The 15416-nt window shown below is 32.9% G+C and overlaps 1 protein-coding gene across 7 annotated transcripts in view; it reads right to left on the reverse strand.

Moving 5' to 3' along the window:
- LOC138704946 (protein transport protein Sec16A-like) overlaps positions 1–15416 on the reverse strand; it is a 572743-nt gene that overhangs the window by 514165 nt on the left and 43162 nt on the right. For all 7 annotated transcript variants that reach the window (XR_011333490.1, XR_011333489.1, XM_069833405.1 and 4 more), the window contains one exon: positions 7817–9581. Coding sequence is in view for 5 of the 7 variants with exons in the window: in XM_069833405.1 (XP_069689506.1) it covers positions 7817–9581 (1765 nt within the window). In the remaining 2 variants the exon portion in view is untranslated. The remainder of the gene's footprint in view (positions 1–7816; positions 9582–15416) is intronic.

Consider the following 15416-nt stretch of genomic DNA (forward strand, 5'->3'; position numbering starts at 1 on the left):
GATTCACAGGATAATGAATTTGTTCAAGGGGAATAAGGAAGAATTGTCACAGTATTGGTGAGTAAGTTTGATTTTATGTTTGTTTCGAGAATTTCATACGCATTTATTGTAATGTGTTTAAAATTCCCAATCACTCACCCACATGCTCACAATATAATATGAGTAGGCTATGTAAACTTAGCAGTTTTAATATGTCCCACAACTATTTTTCCAAAAATGATGTATAAATTGTTTAGAACTTTGTTTAACATAGAGTTGTGTTTCTTTATTATTTTTAATGTATGTAACCTCATCTTGCTATGTTTAAGAAGTGCAATGCTTGCCGTCACCACTCGCTTCCCATGCTGCTTCCGACAACACAACATACATATTCAATCCTCATGCCCACCAGGTCAAACATAATCCCATTGGGTGCCGGAGACCCCCCACTCTCTCTAGCTGGTTCATATATGCATCGCAGTATGTATCCGTTTCAATAATTAAGGACTCTTTGAAGATTCTTCACCATAATTTATATTTCAATCAACCTAACAATAATTGAATTATTAATGATTTAATTTTTTTCAGACTTTATAATTCCAGTGAAAATTATTTGTATAAATCCATGTTTATTTTTTTTTTTTAACCACTTACTTTGTATATAGTTTTCTGTAATTTAGGATCCCTGTGGTTACCGATATTCTTCAGCTGATATCATTGTGATTAAATATACAGAGATTTAAACATATTTCAGGATGCTCTTTTCAATTATGTATAAACTGTCTGGAAGTTTTCTTAACATTGAGTGATGTTTCCATGTCAACTGAAGCATATGGAAAGAGGCCAGCAGGTGACTGGTCAGAATGTCACACCAAGGAAAAAAAAAAAGTACTCTCTCGTGGATGACATTTGGCTGACCTCATTCTGCTAGTACAGATAAGTAGATATTAACCATTATACTAGAATTAACGAATGTTTGTACTTCTGACAGTTAACATTATGAGTGAGGTGGGGGCATGTTGCCATATCAACGCCCAATCACAGTCCATTCCCCTCTCACCCTGTTGCCACCAACCTTCAACAAGCATGCGAAGAGTTGCCAATTCAACAAAATATACGCACGTAGTTTATGAATCACTTTGTTTTCTGTAACAGCATTTCACTGTTCATTGTTCTTTGTTTTATCATTTAATATTCTGCCTTTTTAACTCAGTGCGTCATAGTAATATGAGAGAGAGAGAGAGCGAGAGCGAGAGCGAGAGCGAGAGAGAGGGGGGAGAGGGAGAGGGGGAGAGGGGAGGGGGGAGGGAGAGGGGAGAGGGAGAGGGGGAGAGAGAGAGAGTGTGTGCGCATGCGTGCAAGTGGATGCGTGTGTGGTGTGCGTGTGTGTGTGTGTATGCGTGTGTTGTTAGGCCTACTAGTGTTTATTTAGTTTTCACAGTTTATTTTTAAGTTTAAATTTAAAATGGCACAGTCAATCCTTGAAGGTAAAAGAGGGCAACTTCATTCTCCATAAAGAAAAACTGCAAGGTTCGGCAAAGGAACACCGATTCGTGGCCAAGTCCGTGAAATGATATGCTCTGTTAGGGCTTATTTTGAATTAGACAGACAGAATGAGGGTCATTTAATATGTTAATAAAGTGTTGGAGAGAACTGCTGCTGCTTTACACATTTCGACAAATACTGTCATCAATATTGGCAACGAAAAGTGCGAAAAAGAAAAGGAAGTTGAAGAAAAAGAAAAAGAAGATGGCATACTAGTTGGGCCTTCAGATGCACTGCTGGAAACTCCTGGGAAAAGTCAAACCCAGGTCAAAGCCAGTCACAGACCTTGATTCATTTAAAAAGGATGTTATTCGCCACCATGTATATTCATATTTCCTTAGAAAATATATAATTAATTCGTACATGAGGTCTTCCGCACCACTTTTAAATATGTGTGTGTGCGTGCGTGCGTGGGTGCGTGTATGTGTGTGTGTATATATATTTTTTTTTATATTGAAATGTATTGTAGATTATCAATGTTCGTGTACTGGTTTTACAACAATGTTATTTAAATATTAAATATGTCGCACATTTTAACTTTGTTGAGGCTCTCTGTCCTGCTTGCAAACAATCAATATTTGAAGTATGGTTTCGTTCCTGCAAATACAAATTTAAATCCATATTACTTGTTTACGAAATTTATTTATTTCGGTATATAATTATTCAACTCTTTGTGAATAAATGTACTTTAAAAATGAACAAAAAAAAATACTTATTTCAAATAATAACAAGACATAATTCGTTCGTGTAACAAAATTTATCCATTTCATGTTGAAGATATACCGATAAGCTGTCACAATTTGACTATAATTATGTGTATATATTCCCGCCTTTGCTTATCATACAATATGAATGAATTAATTAGTCATATTTTCTCATTAACGTTTTCGGTACGTAAATTGTACCATCTTCAGATGATGGTACAATTTACGTACCGAAAACATTAATGAGAAAATATGACTAATTAATTCATTCATATTGTATGATAAGCAAAGGCGGAATATATACACATAATTATAGTCAAAATTTATCCAGTCATCAGAAGGTTAATATTACATTTACAATTATTGTTATTGTTGTTATTATTATTATTATTATTATTATTATTATTATTATTATTATTATTATTATTGTTAAAAGTGTAGTGGTATTAGTAGTGTGATAGTATCGATAGATCAAAATTTGTTACGAGTAGTTTTGTGGACCTTAACTATTTTTAATTTTGCGACGATGTCTTTTAGTCAGACAGCTCTAATAACAATCTTGGATTCAAGATACCTGCATTAGAAATTAGAATTCGAGCCTAATTTAATGCAACGTGAGATAAGATGTAGTTTTGAATTTGAAATCCGCTGTCCCATCTGTCTCTCACTGCAATGCGGCAACAGCAAACTTCCCCTTGCGACTCCACATACAACTGTCAGAAGTACAAACATTCGTTAATTCTAGTATAGTGACAACAGGTGGATATGTAAACATAATTATGAATAAAACAATATATATATATTTTTTTTTTTTTAGATCTAGGTATTCTCTAATGCCAACACAACTGTCATCACATACATCTTCATATGGGTATAGCCTAGTTAGTTTCGAATTTTGTTGTAAAATACTTCGTTTGTCAGATGAGCTTGCAAGAATTGAAATGTATAGTAAATATCTCTGTTTAGTTGCCTGCCAACTTTGTGGTAGTAACATAGAGTTTTGTTCCCTGAATTCTTATTATTCAGTGTTATTGTCCAGTTGTAATTTCCTGTCACTACAAAAGTGAACTTTTGAAAGAACAACAAATCGCACTTTGGGAAGAAGAGGGCCACAAGTGCAAAAATTTCATAAATTGAGATAACACTGCCGTCTAATAGAGAAAAAACTTCTCTGTCTGTTTCTATATGGCCACAAGCAGTAGGTTAAAATGTGAAGACAGGACGTAATTGTGTCTGTGGTACTATTGCAAATCAAATTGATCTATTACACATTAAACTTCAAATATCTCATTAGTAGTTTTTACACTTGTGACCATCTCCTTACCAAGGTGCTATATGTGCATGAAATATTGTTTCAACTTCAGAAAACCACAACAAACTCATGATATGCTTAGTAAATCTTCTGGGGATGAAAAGTCAAATTTGATGTTGTAAATGGTACTTGCACTCGAAAAATAGAAAAGCATTCTGTATGACCTTCAAAAAGTATTTACAATTAAAACATGGGAAAAGAGAAACCACGAATTTACTAAGACCGAGATAAACAATTTTTCTAACAAAATAGGAATCTCTCTCGATACTTTTCACATCATTTACTCAGACAATTACAACATGATATGCATTTCCCCATTTCAGTTTGGTTGAAAGGCCTTCCCCTCTACTCACTCTCTCAACCATCAGTGTGGGGGAAGATACTACTCTCCATCTCACTAACGTTCGACTAACTGACTTTCAACATAGTGAAAAATTATATTATTGAAAATGTTTACTGATATATATATATATATATATATATATATATATTTATTTAGAAAGTCTATAATAAGCATTTACATTTCATTTTATTGCTGTTTATATCAACTGGCACATTAAAAAGCTACTGAGAATAGAAGATAAATGTTTTCTCCACTACTAGCTGCTAATCTACAACATACACAACGGGACAATCTGCACTGTGACACTCCTCCCAGACTACATAATACAAACTAACATTCCTTAATTATTAGTAGAAAATATTGTAAGAACGACACTAGAATATACTCAACCATGTAACTGTCAAACATCTGTGTCACTGTATTTTATATTCACTTATGTCCTTTATTTAAAATTTTATTTTCTTGTGTGTACAACTTCGGGGAGTGCAGGTATAAGAGGTAACAGCTACCACCCTGTTACTGACGAACTCAAGGAAATAGAAGGAAAAGGAAATGCTTTCGCATCCTCTCAACTTGTATCAAATGTCATTTAGTTCGACTTTCACAAACACAAACTCACCTCATTGTCAGCCACAACATTAAACTACAAAAAAGCAAAGGATGCTGAGTCAAAGAAAGAATAGAAATACGGAACAATCTGAAGTTACGATCTCCGAGAACTACAATGAATGGGAAGAATAGGCTCTAATGTTATGGCATATGAACTTTTTGCGAGTATTAGGAAGATTACTCATTTTTAACCTTTCTTTACTGTATTGGTCCTAAAGAGAGTGCATTATTTTTAACATCGTCTTCTAAAATTTGCATTGCACTAGCAATTTCTGCTCTGGGAATCAGCATTTGTAAATTCCACAAGCACTCTCATGGTTCAAATAGGTCTACTATTTATTTTTCTGTCCTAACCAGTATCCAGAAATTGACATAATTTTCATTATAAAGCTATTAAAAAAACGCTCATATACTTCAATGATAACCAATAGCATATTCTCATAAGCAATGTTCGCAATCCTCATGTTTGAAACTACACTAAGGAAAATTACAAAAATGAATTATATCAGCAAATAGGCCTATATTCTGACTGCACTGTACATTTAGTGTTACAAATAATTTATTCTCATCACGTCGAACTTCAAAGTATATGAAAACAATATAAAGTTTCGTTGGCACATTTGAGCGGCAACACTGTTCGCAACCACTGCAAAAGTTTGAACTAAACAAATATAAAAAATGCTGTGGCTGAATCCTGAGAACCCCACTCACACATCACTACTTTTAAGCTGCGTGCAGCATGAAAAAGTAGCGAGCAGCTGCTTTGACAGCCACTGCTTTTCAGATTGCACCATTGTTCACACGTTGCAGTACGAGAGTTATGCAGTGTATTTTATACTGCAGCATTGCAAAAGTAGTGACGTGTGACTGTACCTTAATTTTACATTTTGCTCGATTTTACATTTTTAGTATCATCTGCATAATGATGTAAAATAAGGGTTTGACTCCGTAAATTTATATAAATAAGTGACACAGTGTATCATCTCAATACCAATTTTCATGATATTCAAACATTTGATCTAAAAAATATTAATCAAAAAATTTTGTCCATCATGACAAAGCGACAATAGTAATATGCGTTACAAGAGCGGTATGTTGATGTTTTCATGTTCGAGGAAAAGATTGAAAAAAGCAAAACGTAGTTGAGCTTTTTTAATTTCCAAGAACATGAAAACAAACATACCGCTCGTGTATCGTACATTATTTTGTGCAAAGATCGTTTATTACATACCTGAAAGAGGAATTTCTAATTAGTTGCAATGAAATCTACATCTTGGTTTCTGTTCAATGACGGCAACTTTTAAAAACTAAAATATCTATCTTCAACATTGTTGCTATAAAATGTTTTCTGTGTTTACTATATTCCAGCAGGCCGTGATATACGTCTGTCTTTTTTTTTCCCCCCCAGTCTATAAATGCGAACTTAAAACAAACGGTAAGGTTATGTAATCATTTATTTTTCATTTTAATATTTTAACAATATTATTTATATAACATATTGCAGTAATAACATCGGCATCTGGAATCTTGTTGATTTTTTCACGGCTTCCTTAATGTTACTTGCATTACAAATGCAGTAACTTTTGTGGTGTTGTAGAGTTTACTTAATTTTTGCAAATATTTAAAAACAATAATTAACAGTGCAATTTAGGTGAAATTGCAGTGGTAAGTTTCCAATTTATAATTATTACTATGTTAAAAGTCTCTAAAAATAATATGTTAAAAGCCTAAAGCAGTAAAATGAATATGACGCTTAAGCGGTAAGAAGAGGGAAATTGTTATGTGTGTTACGTTGGGAATACTGAATGTGGTATTTCACACTTACCGCATATTGGTTTTGTGCGGAAAGCAAGCAAATACGCACGATCTCGCACAAAATAATTTTCTGATTTTAGCACAACTGATTTATTTCCAATGTTAGCCATTTGACAACGAACTTACTGGCTCTTCTGAATTGATACTGATTTATGGAACCTCCATTTTCAATTTTTGTTTCCGTAACTCAGACAAGTTCGTGATTACTGTCCCAGTGTAATTTTTAACTGATACTTATTCATTGTCAACTCTTTTATAAGTCTGTAATTTTAATTACGGTAACATTAAATTGTTATCAAATGTTAAGAAAATAGTAATGGCAATCCTGGACATATAAATTTACCTTTATCCATATTTATCCATGAACAAATACATCTTTTATATGCCGCAAATATACTAAATACAATCAACAACTTCACTCTCTTATTGAATGGAAGACCAACATCTTCAACAAAATTTTAAAATTGCTACATTTTACATTATGACAAAAAAAAAACACCACTAAGAAATTAATATTTTCACATGTACTGACAAACATTGTTATGACATCAGTAAAGCTTCATTTATACGTTTTTATGGGGTTTAAAGAAACACCATGTAATAAGTGAATAGAACATATAACTGAAATTGAATTTAATAACACCTGAAGGAGCATTTGAAAACTATACACGAAGAATGAGTTAAGTCAATTTAGTAAAATTTTCAGAAGAGAAATTTAGAATTTCACAGTTAAGCATGGCATCTTTCAGTATACAATGCAGTACTCAAATTTATAACACATATTCTTGAAGAATGTAAGACTGTTTGTATGAAATCTTAGCTGCTTAGAGACAAAACTGGTCGACATTATATTTCCAACTCCAATCCAGAAAATTTTACAAAACTGACTTCTATACCTATTTCCCCCCACGTAATCTTAATTTAATAACATGTGATTATTTTACAAAAAAAAAAAAAAAAGAGAGAGAGAGAGAGAGAGAGAGAGAGAGAGAGAAAGTCAATTGCTTTTAACTGCTTGCTTTTGTTTGCTCCTATGTGGAATACACCATGTCCTTAAATTGTGACAACTGTTTAGATTCTTATATTTTCACAGCAAACCTAATGATAAGTAAATAGATTTAGAACTTCAAATGATATTTCGTATCTTGTGGAGTTTAAAATAGGATCATATAAGTGTAAAAAACGAATAAACGAAAAATGTATACATGAAATAACATGGAAAGTACAGTACAGGAATTTTGCCAGGACCTCAGAAAACAAAATGAGTAAGTGTGAAAAACGCATAAGTATAAAACATATAAAACAAATTTTACTGCATATCTATTACATAGGCCTACAAGAAAAGCACACAGCATTCTTAAGGCACATTATATTTAACACTATAGTATGGTGAGTTAATATCCTGTCACTAATATGTGCAAAAGTCTATGCAGCTACAAGTTGCTCCTAAACTATTTAATAACCAACACCACCACTGCTACTACTTGTACTTTCTAGAATGAGACATACCTGGCCAAATGGTGTCGACTGTAACCTCGTTACTGGAGTAGCTGACTGCTTATCTAATTGAACATTTTGCTGAACTTCTATAACATCAGGTCTTTCTTTGTTGTCTGGTACAGTTTCCAAGTTAACTACATCTTCTGCTGGAAGAGCTGGTGTCTTTTTCCTACTGAACTTCCCACAAGTTTCTAAAGTAGATGAACTGTATGCTGATTGCAACGTCTGTGATACTAATTCAGGCATAGCTCCAAATTGAGCCATATTCATTCCTGGTTCACTTGACACCACTGGTAAAATAGGTGGGTAACTAAGATTTCTCCTGTCACTTCCTCCAGCTGCTCCTTCCCCATTCGGAGAACTTACATTGTGTTTACTTACTTGTTTCAGAGAGTAAGTGTTGTTTTGTTTACTTTGAGCATGTGAAATATTCTTAGAAGGTGTTCCTGACAAAGTAGGTGGAGGTGTTATATCTTTTACACGAGAGAAACTGACTTGTGCTTGAGACACTGTTTCTGCAGACCCAGCTATAGTTTCAGGACAAACAATCTCTTTGTTTTCTACATCTGGAGTTTTTAAATGTGCTGAGACAGTTAAAGTTTGTAACACATTAACAACACCATCAATAGATGACGTCACTGGAACAGAATGTTTATTGCTTTGAGAGTCTGTCTGCAATTCATAAGACTCATTTTGTGTAGTGCTATTCGAGAGATGAGCATTTTCCGGATAAACTGTACTTTCCTTCTTCTGTTTACCATCTAGTATCTCATTTGTTGCCTGAATTGCAGCATAAGATTCTTGGCCATAGTTCTGATAATTTTGATTACCAAATACATTATTGTTACTTGAGGTATTTTTCAAATGTGATTCTTCTGTATGTTTGTTATGAAAACCACTACTCAATTCATACGAGCCATGGTCGTAACTTTGTCGATAATCATTTACCTCTGTTTCATGAGTAACTGACAACAGATCTTGTTGTGGTGCATCTGCCAGGGAAGACTGAGCTTTTCCTTCTACAGTCTGAGATAACTCCTCCGAACTAGGCAGACTCTCTGTTGACCAGAGAGAAGAACTAGCACTTTGTTTACTAATATCTTGATCCTTAATTGATTTGTCTCTGATGACCTCAGATTTAGCACGAGCACCACTTGTATCTACTGCCTCTTCTTCCTCTTTCCCGTCTCTTCCTGTTTTTCCCTGAGTTTTCTCTAAAGGAACACTTTTAAAGTCGTCATCTACTTTAATACAACTCTCTGAAGAATCATTTGACTGAAAACTGTCTTTATTTTCCTGACTTAAAACAGATGCATTTTCTAGCGAAGTTTTTTCACAGTGCTCAACTGTGTTCACATAGCTCACTGAGAAAGACTGATTGCCATTATTCTTAAATGACTCAAATAATTGTGCTGTACTATTCAAATCACTTCCAAGTAGTGTTTGGTCGTGTCCATGCTCAACACTAGTTGTACTGAATGATTCTGCTATTATATCTGACATATTAGCGGTAGAAGCTATATTGTTCGGCTCAGTACTGTATGTTGGCTGAAACTGATTGGTAGTATAGTTAGCACTGGAAACATTATGTTCTTGGTACACTGTACTGCCATCTACAGACCAACCCCATGCAGGATCAGGACAGGCATTATTATTGTTGTTACTAGAGGTGTTGTTGTTGAGAGGTTCTGGATTTGCTGATATCCCAGATTCCTCCCAACCCCAGTTCCATGGATCTGGGTTAGGCCTGGCCATAGATGAAACATCAGGGTTTCTGAAAAATAAATATGATACCTTAAAAATTACAATGAAATAAAATAATAATAAAGATACATGATAACAAATTCGATACAATATTTGTAAAATAATATCTTAAATCACAGCCATTTTAAATTAACAAATCATGCTGTTGTTAGAATTGCCAACGTTGAAATAGGGTTGAGTCAGACGAGCTGGAGTTTAAAGTCAAGTGCGAGAGAATGATCGAAGATCGTATACAAAATTTAATTTAAAATAACATTTAGTTTTTTAAGGATGACAGCTGCATGTTTTTTACAGTATTACAGGAAACATATAACAGTAAGAATTACTATAATCGTTTTTTATATTTAGTATTTAACTTGCTCAACCTAAGAATTTTGACATTTCATTTCAGACGTACATATCTGTATCATTGAAGTTTATTTACTTAGATTTTAGATGTCTAGATGATTCTGTTATACCAAAAGCAAGTCTAGCTACGTTAGTACATTAAAATCAGGCAAGCATGTAACAAAGTTTTCATTTCCCAAAGATGAAAATAGAAAAGAAGCCAGGGGTGTATTTCAGGTTTGGTGGGTCCTGGTGGCGCCAATGAACTATTTTTCGAAGTGGAACAGGGCAAGGGCACGTTTCTGATTTTCTAATTATCGTCAAATTTTGCATTTTTTATAAGCCATGTTTCATTCTTATTTAAAGTTTCATAGCGAGGTTTATTCTGCAGACTAACAACCTCTTTATCTAGATTCGAACCCATGTACTTTCGTCTGACTTTCCATAAGTATTCCTGTGAAAATCATGGTTGTGGTGACGACAACGATGACGAAAACAACAACTGCCAATAATACCGAAATCCCAGAGGTAGGGACACTTTTCTGTTTAGAAATACAGCACTGCATTCACTCATGCAGTGTACTTTGGAAACTTTGGATTTCTACCTCTTCATCAGCTGTGTGCATTAATAACTTTAACAAAAAAGATGTGAATCTTTATGACAACATGATGGCACACTTAACGAAATTTATTACTTCTTATAGAGTATTCCACCTTAAGATAAAAGCATTGGTCTTATAGGTCTTGGCTAGTACATTGTTGCCGCAAGATGCCTCCATCAGTAGAACGAGCAAGGTATAGTATCTCTATCTCACTCTCTTACTAATACATAGCGTTCTAGTAAGTTTATCGCACAAGATTATGTTGAGTCCTTTGAAATTATAAAAAAAACCTATTAATGCCATAATGATGCCTGCAAAAACATACATACATTATATTTTATATGTATATGTGCCAGAGACTCAACACACTAGGACAATATGAAATATACAGACACACGAAAACACACCCCAACGATATTCTCAACACACAACTCAATTTCAAAACACATACACTCTTTGACTCTACACTACGAACGCACCCACACAGGAAACAAGAGGCGCCAAGACCAACAACAACCAGTTCCGAAGATGACCGAAAATAGGTCGAAACATGTTAACAAGGTATGTTAATAATATTTAACACAAGAAAGTTCTTATCATACATATTAAAAAACAAATTTAAGATTATCTGCAGCACACATTTTCCGTTATTAAATGTTACGGAGCACTTACACATAATACAAAATTAAGATTATGTGCAACACAGGTTTTCCGTTTTTTTAAATATTAAGAAGTGCTTATAATACAAATTTAGGATTATGTACAGCACATTTACATTAAAAAAGTGTTAACATTGTTAAAAAAGTATATACCTTCGACAGACGGCCCGTTTCGACACTATGTCACGTCATCTTCAGTGTCTCTTGAACCACTGGTGATCTTGACTCTATGATGTGCATTTGTCGATGGTAGGGGTTGGGGTGTATTGTTCCTATGGTGGATGCTGGCTGTTTGTGTGTTATGATATATTATGACATCAAATAATGTGTGTGTATTGAACTGCAATTGTGTGTTAAGTATATATTGTGGGTATGCTATTGTATTCTTATATATTTCGTACTGTTCTTGGATGTTTAATTGTGAACTTTTTGGTGTGATGTGTAAAATTTCCATATCTGTTTCTATATTATTGTAGTCATGATTATTGTTGATAATGTGGTCTGCATAATTTGATGTGATGTAGGGTTTCGTTATAGCTTTAATATGTTCATTATATCTTGTGTGAAGGATCTTCCTGTCTGTCCTATGTAAAAATGTGGGCAACTATTGCATTTTAATTTGTAAACTCCAGTTGAATTATATTTATTTGAATGTTTAATGTGATTATTTAGGTATTTCTGTGTTGTATCATTTGTTTTGTGTGCTATCTTGTATTTTAGTTTTCTGAATGAAGTTGCAATTTTGTGAGTATTGGTATTGTGTTATGTTAATGTTATGTATTTATTCTCGCGTGGCATTTGTGTTGGTTTGTTCTGTTTTTGTTTTGCCTTTTTTATTAGTGTGTCTATTATGTTAGGGTTGTATCCATTGTCTTGTGCTATATATTTTATTGTGTTTAATTCTTCAGTGTAGTTGTCATTGTTCATTGGTATATTAATTAATCTGTGTGTCATTGTACGGAAAGCTGCATGTTTATGTTGTATGGGATGATCTGATGAATTGTGTATATGTGTTGTGGTTGTAGTGGGTTTCCTGTATATTTTGAATTCGTGTCTGTTATTTGTTTTGGTTATGGTGATGTCTAAGAAGTTTACAGCTTGGTTATGTTCCGTTTCTATTGTATACTTTAATTTGGGATGTCTTTTGTTTCCATTATATAGGACTATTATCTCATCTACATATCAATGCCAGTACATTATTTTCTCTGCGTGTTTGTTGTTATCGGTGTTTAGTATGTGTGTTTGTTCTATGTTGTGAATAAAGATTTCAGCTAATATACTTGATATAGGTGAACCCATTGGTAATCCTTCAGTTTGTGTATAATATTTATTGTTATGTGTGAAATAATTTTGTTTAGTAATAATCTCTGTAATGTGTATAATTTCGTCAATGTGAGTCTGTGGTATGTTATTTTTGATAAGCATTTTTCGAAGTATTTCAATTGTTTCTGTTATTGGTATGTTTGTATATAGGTTTTCGATGTCAAATGATGCTAATATTGTGTTGTGTGGAATGTGTTTGTGTTTTATTTTGTTAACTAGGTCTATGGTGTTGATTATTGTTGGGTTTTCAAATTGTATACTATTTCTTATAATGTTGTCTATATATTTCGCTAATTTGTATGCTGGTGCATTCTTGTAGTTAATAAGAGGCCTGATTGGTATATTTTGTTTGTGAATTTTTGGTAATGCATTTAATTTAGGTGCGTGAGGTTTAATTTGTTTCAATTGTTGTTTTTTGTTGTTAGGTATGATGTGAGTGTTTTGATTTATTGTATTTTTGACTATTGTTCGATATTTTGTTGTTGGATCTGTTTTTATTTCTGTGATGTTATTTTCGTGAAAAAATGTGTTAATTTTGTCATTCATGTCTTGAGCATTCATTATTACAGTGCAATTACCCTTATCAGCTTTTACAAATGTGAAATTGTGTGCTTGTTGTCTCTCTCTCTTAATGTCTTTATTGTTTTAATTTCATGCTTATCAGTTATAGGTTTGTTTATTTTATCTATGTTTCTCAATAAATCTTGTCGAATGTATTATTGGTGTTGTGGTTGTGTGTTTTGAATTGCTGTTTCTGCATTGATGATCGTTTGCATTTGAAGTGTTCTTGGTGTCTTGTTATATTGTAGGTTATGTTTTAGTCCTTTTTCAAGTAATTTCGTTTCATTTTGGCTAAATGTTACGTTGGTATTGTTGAATATCTTAGGATGGAATTTGTGTGTGGTGTTGTATTTGGTTTTTTGTTTATGTGTTAATGTTGCTAGTTTGTTTCTATGTCCTTTCTTTATCTTTTCACTTATTTGTGTTATTACTTTGTTCGTATGTAAAATAATTTCCACACACAAATTCCATCCTAAGATATTCAACAATACCGACGTAATATTTAGCCAAAATGAAACGAAATTACTTGAAAAAGGACTAAAACATAACCTACAATATAACAAGACACCAAGAACACTTCAAATGCAAACGATCATCAAACAAGACACCAAGAACACTTCAAATGCAAACGATCATCAATGCAGAAACAGCAATTCAAAACACACAACCACAACACCAAGAATACATTCGACAAGATTTATTGAGAAACATAGATAAAATAAACAAACCTATAACTGATAAGCATGAAATTAAAACAATAAAGACATTAAGAGAGAAACAACAAGCACACAATTTAACATTTGTAAAAGCTGATAAGGGTAATTGCACTGTAATAATGAATGCTCAAGACATGAATGACAAAATTAACACATTTTTTCACGAAAATAACATCACAGAAATAAAAACAGATCCAACAACAAAATATCGAACAATAGTCAAAAATACAATAAATCAAAACACTCACATCATACCTAACAACAAAAAACAACAATTGAAACAAATTAAACCTCACGCACCTAAATTAAATGCATTACCAAAAATTCACAAACAAAATATACCAATTAGGCCTCTTATTAACTACAAGAATGCACCAGCATACAAATTAGCGAAATATATAGACAACATTATAAGAAATAGTATACAATTTCAAAACCCAACCATAATCAACACCATAGACCTAGTTAACAAAATAAAATACAAACACATTCCACACAACACAACATTAGCATCATTTGACATCGAAAACCTATATACAAACATACCAATAACAGAAACAATTGAAATACTTCGAAAAATGCTTATCAAAAATAACATACCACAGACTCACATTGACGAAATTATACACATTACAGAGATTATTACTAAACAAAATTATTTCACACATAACAATAAATATTATACACAAACTGAAGGATTACCAATGGGTTCACCTATATCAAGTATATTAGCTGAAATCTTTATTCACAACATAGAACAAACACACATACTAAACACCGATAACAACAAACACACAGAGAAAATAATGTACTGGCATTGATAAGTAGATGAGATACTAGTCCTATATAATGGAAACAAAAGACAAATAGAAAACCTACATCAACAACTCAACAAAATACATCCCAAATTAAAGTATACAATAGAAACGGAACATAACCAAGCTGTAAACTTCTTAGACATCACCATAACCAAAACAAATAACAGACACGAATTCAAAATATACAGGAAACCCACTACAACCACAACACATATACACAATTCATCAAATCATCCCATACAACATAAACATGCAGCTTTCCGTACAATGACACACAGATTAATTAATATACCAATGAACAATGACAACTACACTGAAGAATTAAACACAATAAAATATATAGCACAAGACAATGGATACAACCCTAACATAATAGACACACTAATAAAAAAGGCAAAACAAAAACAGAACAAACCAACACAAATGCCACGCGAGAATAAATACATAACATTAACATAACACAATACCAATACTCACAAAATTGCAACTTCATTCAGAAAACTAAAATACAAGATAGCACACAAAACAAATGATACAACACAGAAATACCTAAATAATCACATTAAACATTCAAATAAATATAATTCAACTGGAGTTTACAAATTAAAATGCAATAGTTGCCCACATTTTTACATAAGACAGACAAGAAGATCCTTTCACACAAGATATAATGAACATATTAAAGCTATAACGAAACCCTACATCACATCAAATTATGCAGACCACATTATCAACAATAATCATGACTACAATAATATAGAAACAGATATGGAAATTTTACACATCACACCAAAAAGTTCACAATTAAACATCCAAGAACAGTACGAAATATATAAGAA

The sequence above is a fragment of the Periplaneta americana genome, chromosome 8 (genome assembly GCF_040183065.1).
Source record: "Periplaneta americana isolate PAMFEO1 chromosome 8, P.americana_PAMFEO1_priV1, whole genome shotgun sequence".
Lineage (NCBI taxonomy): Eukaryota > Metazoa > Arthropoda > Insecta > Blattodea > Blattidae > Periplaneta > Periplaneta americana.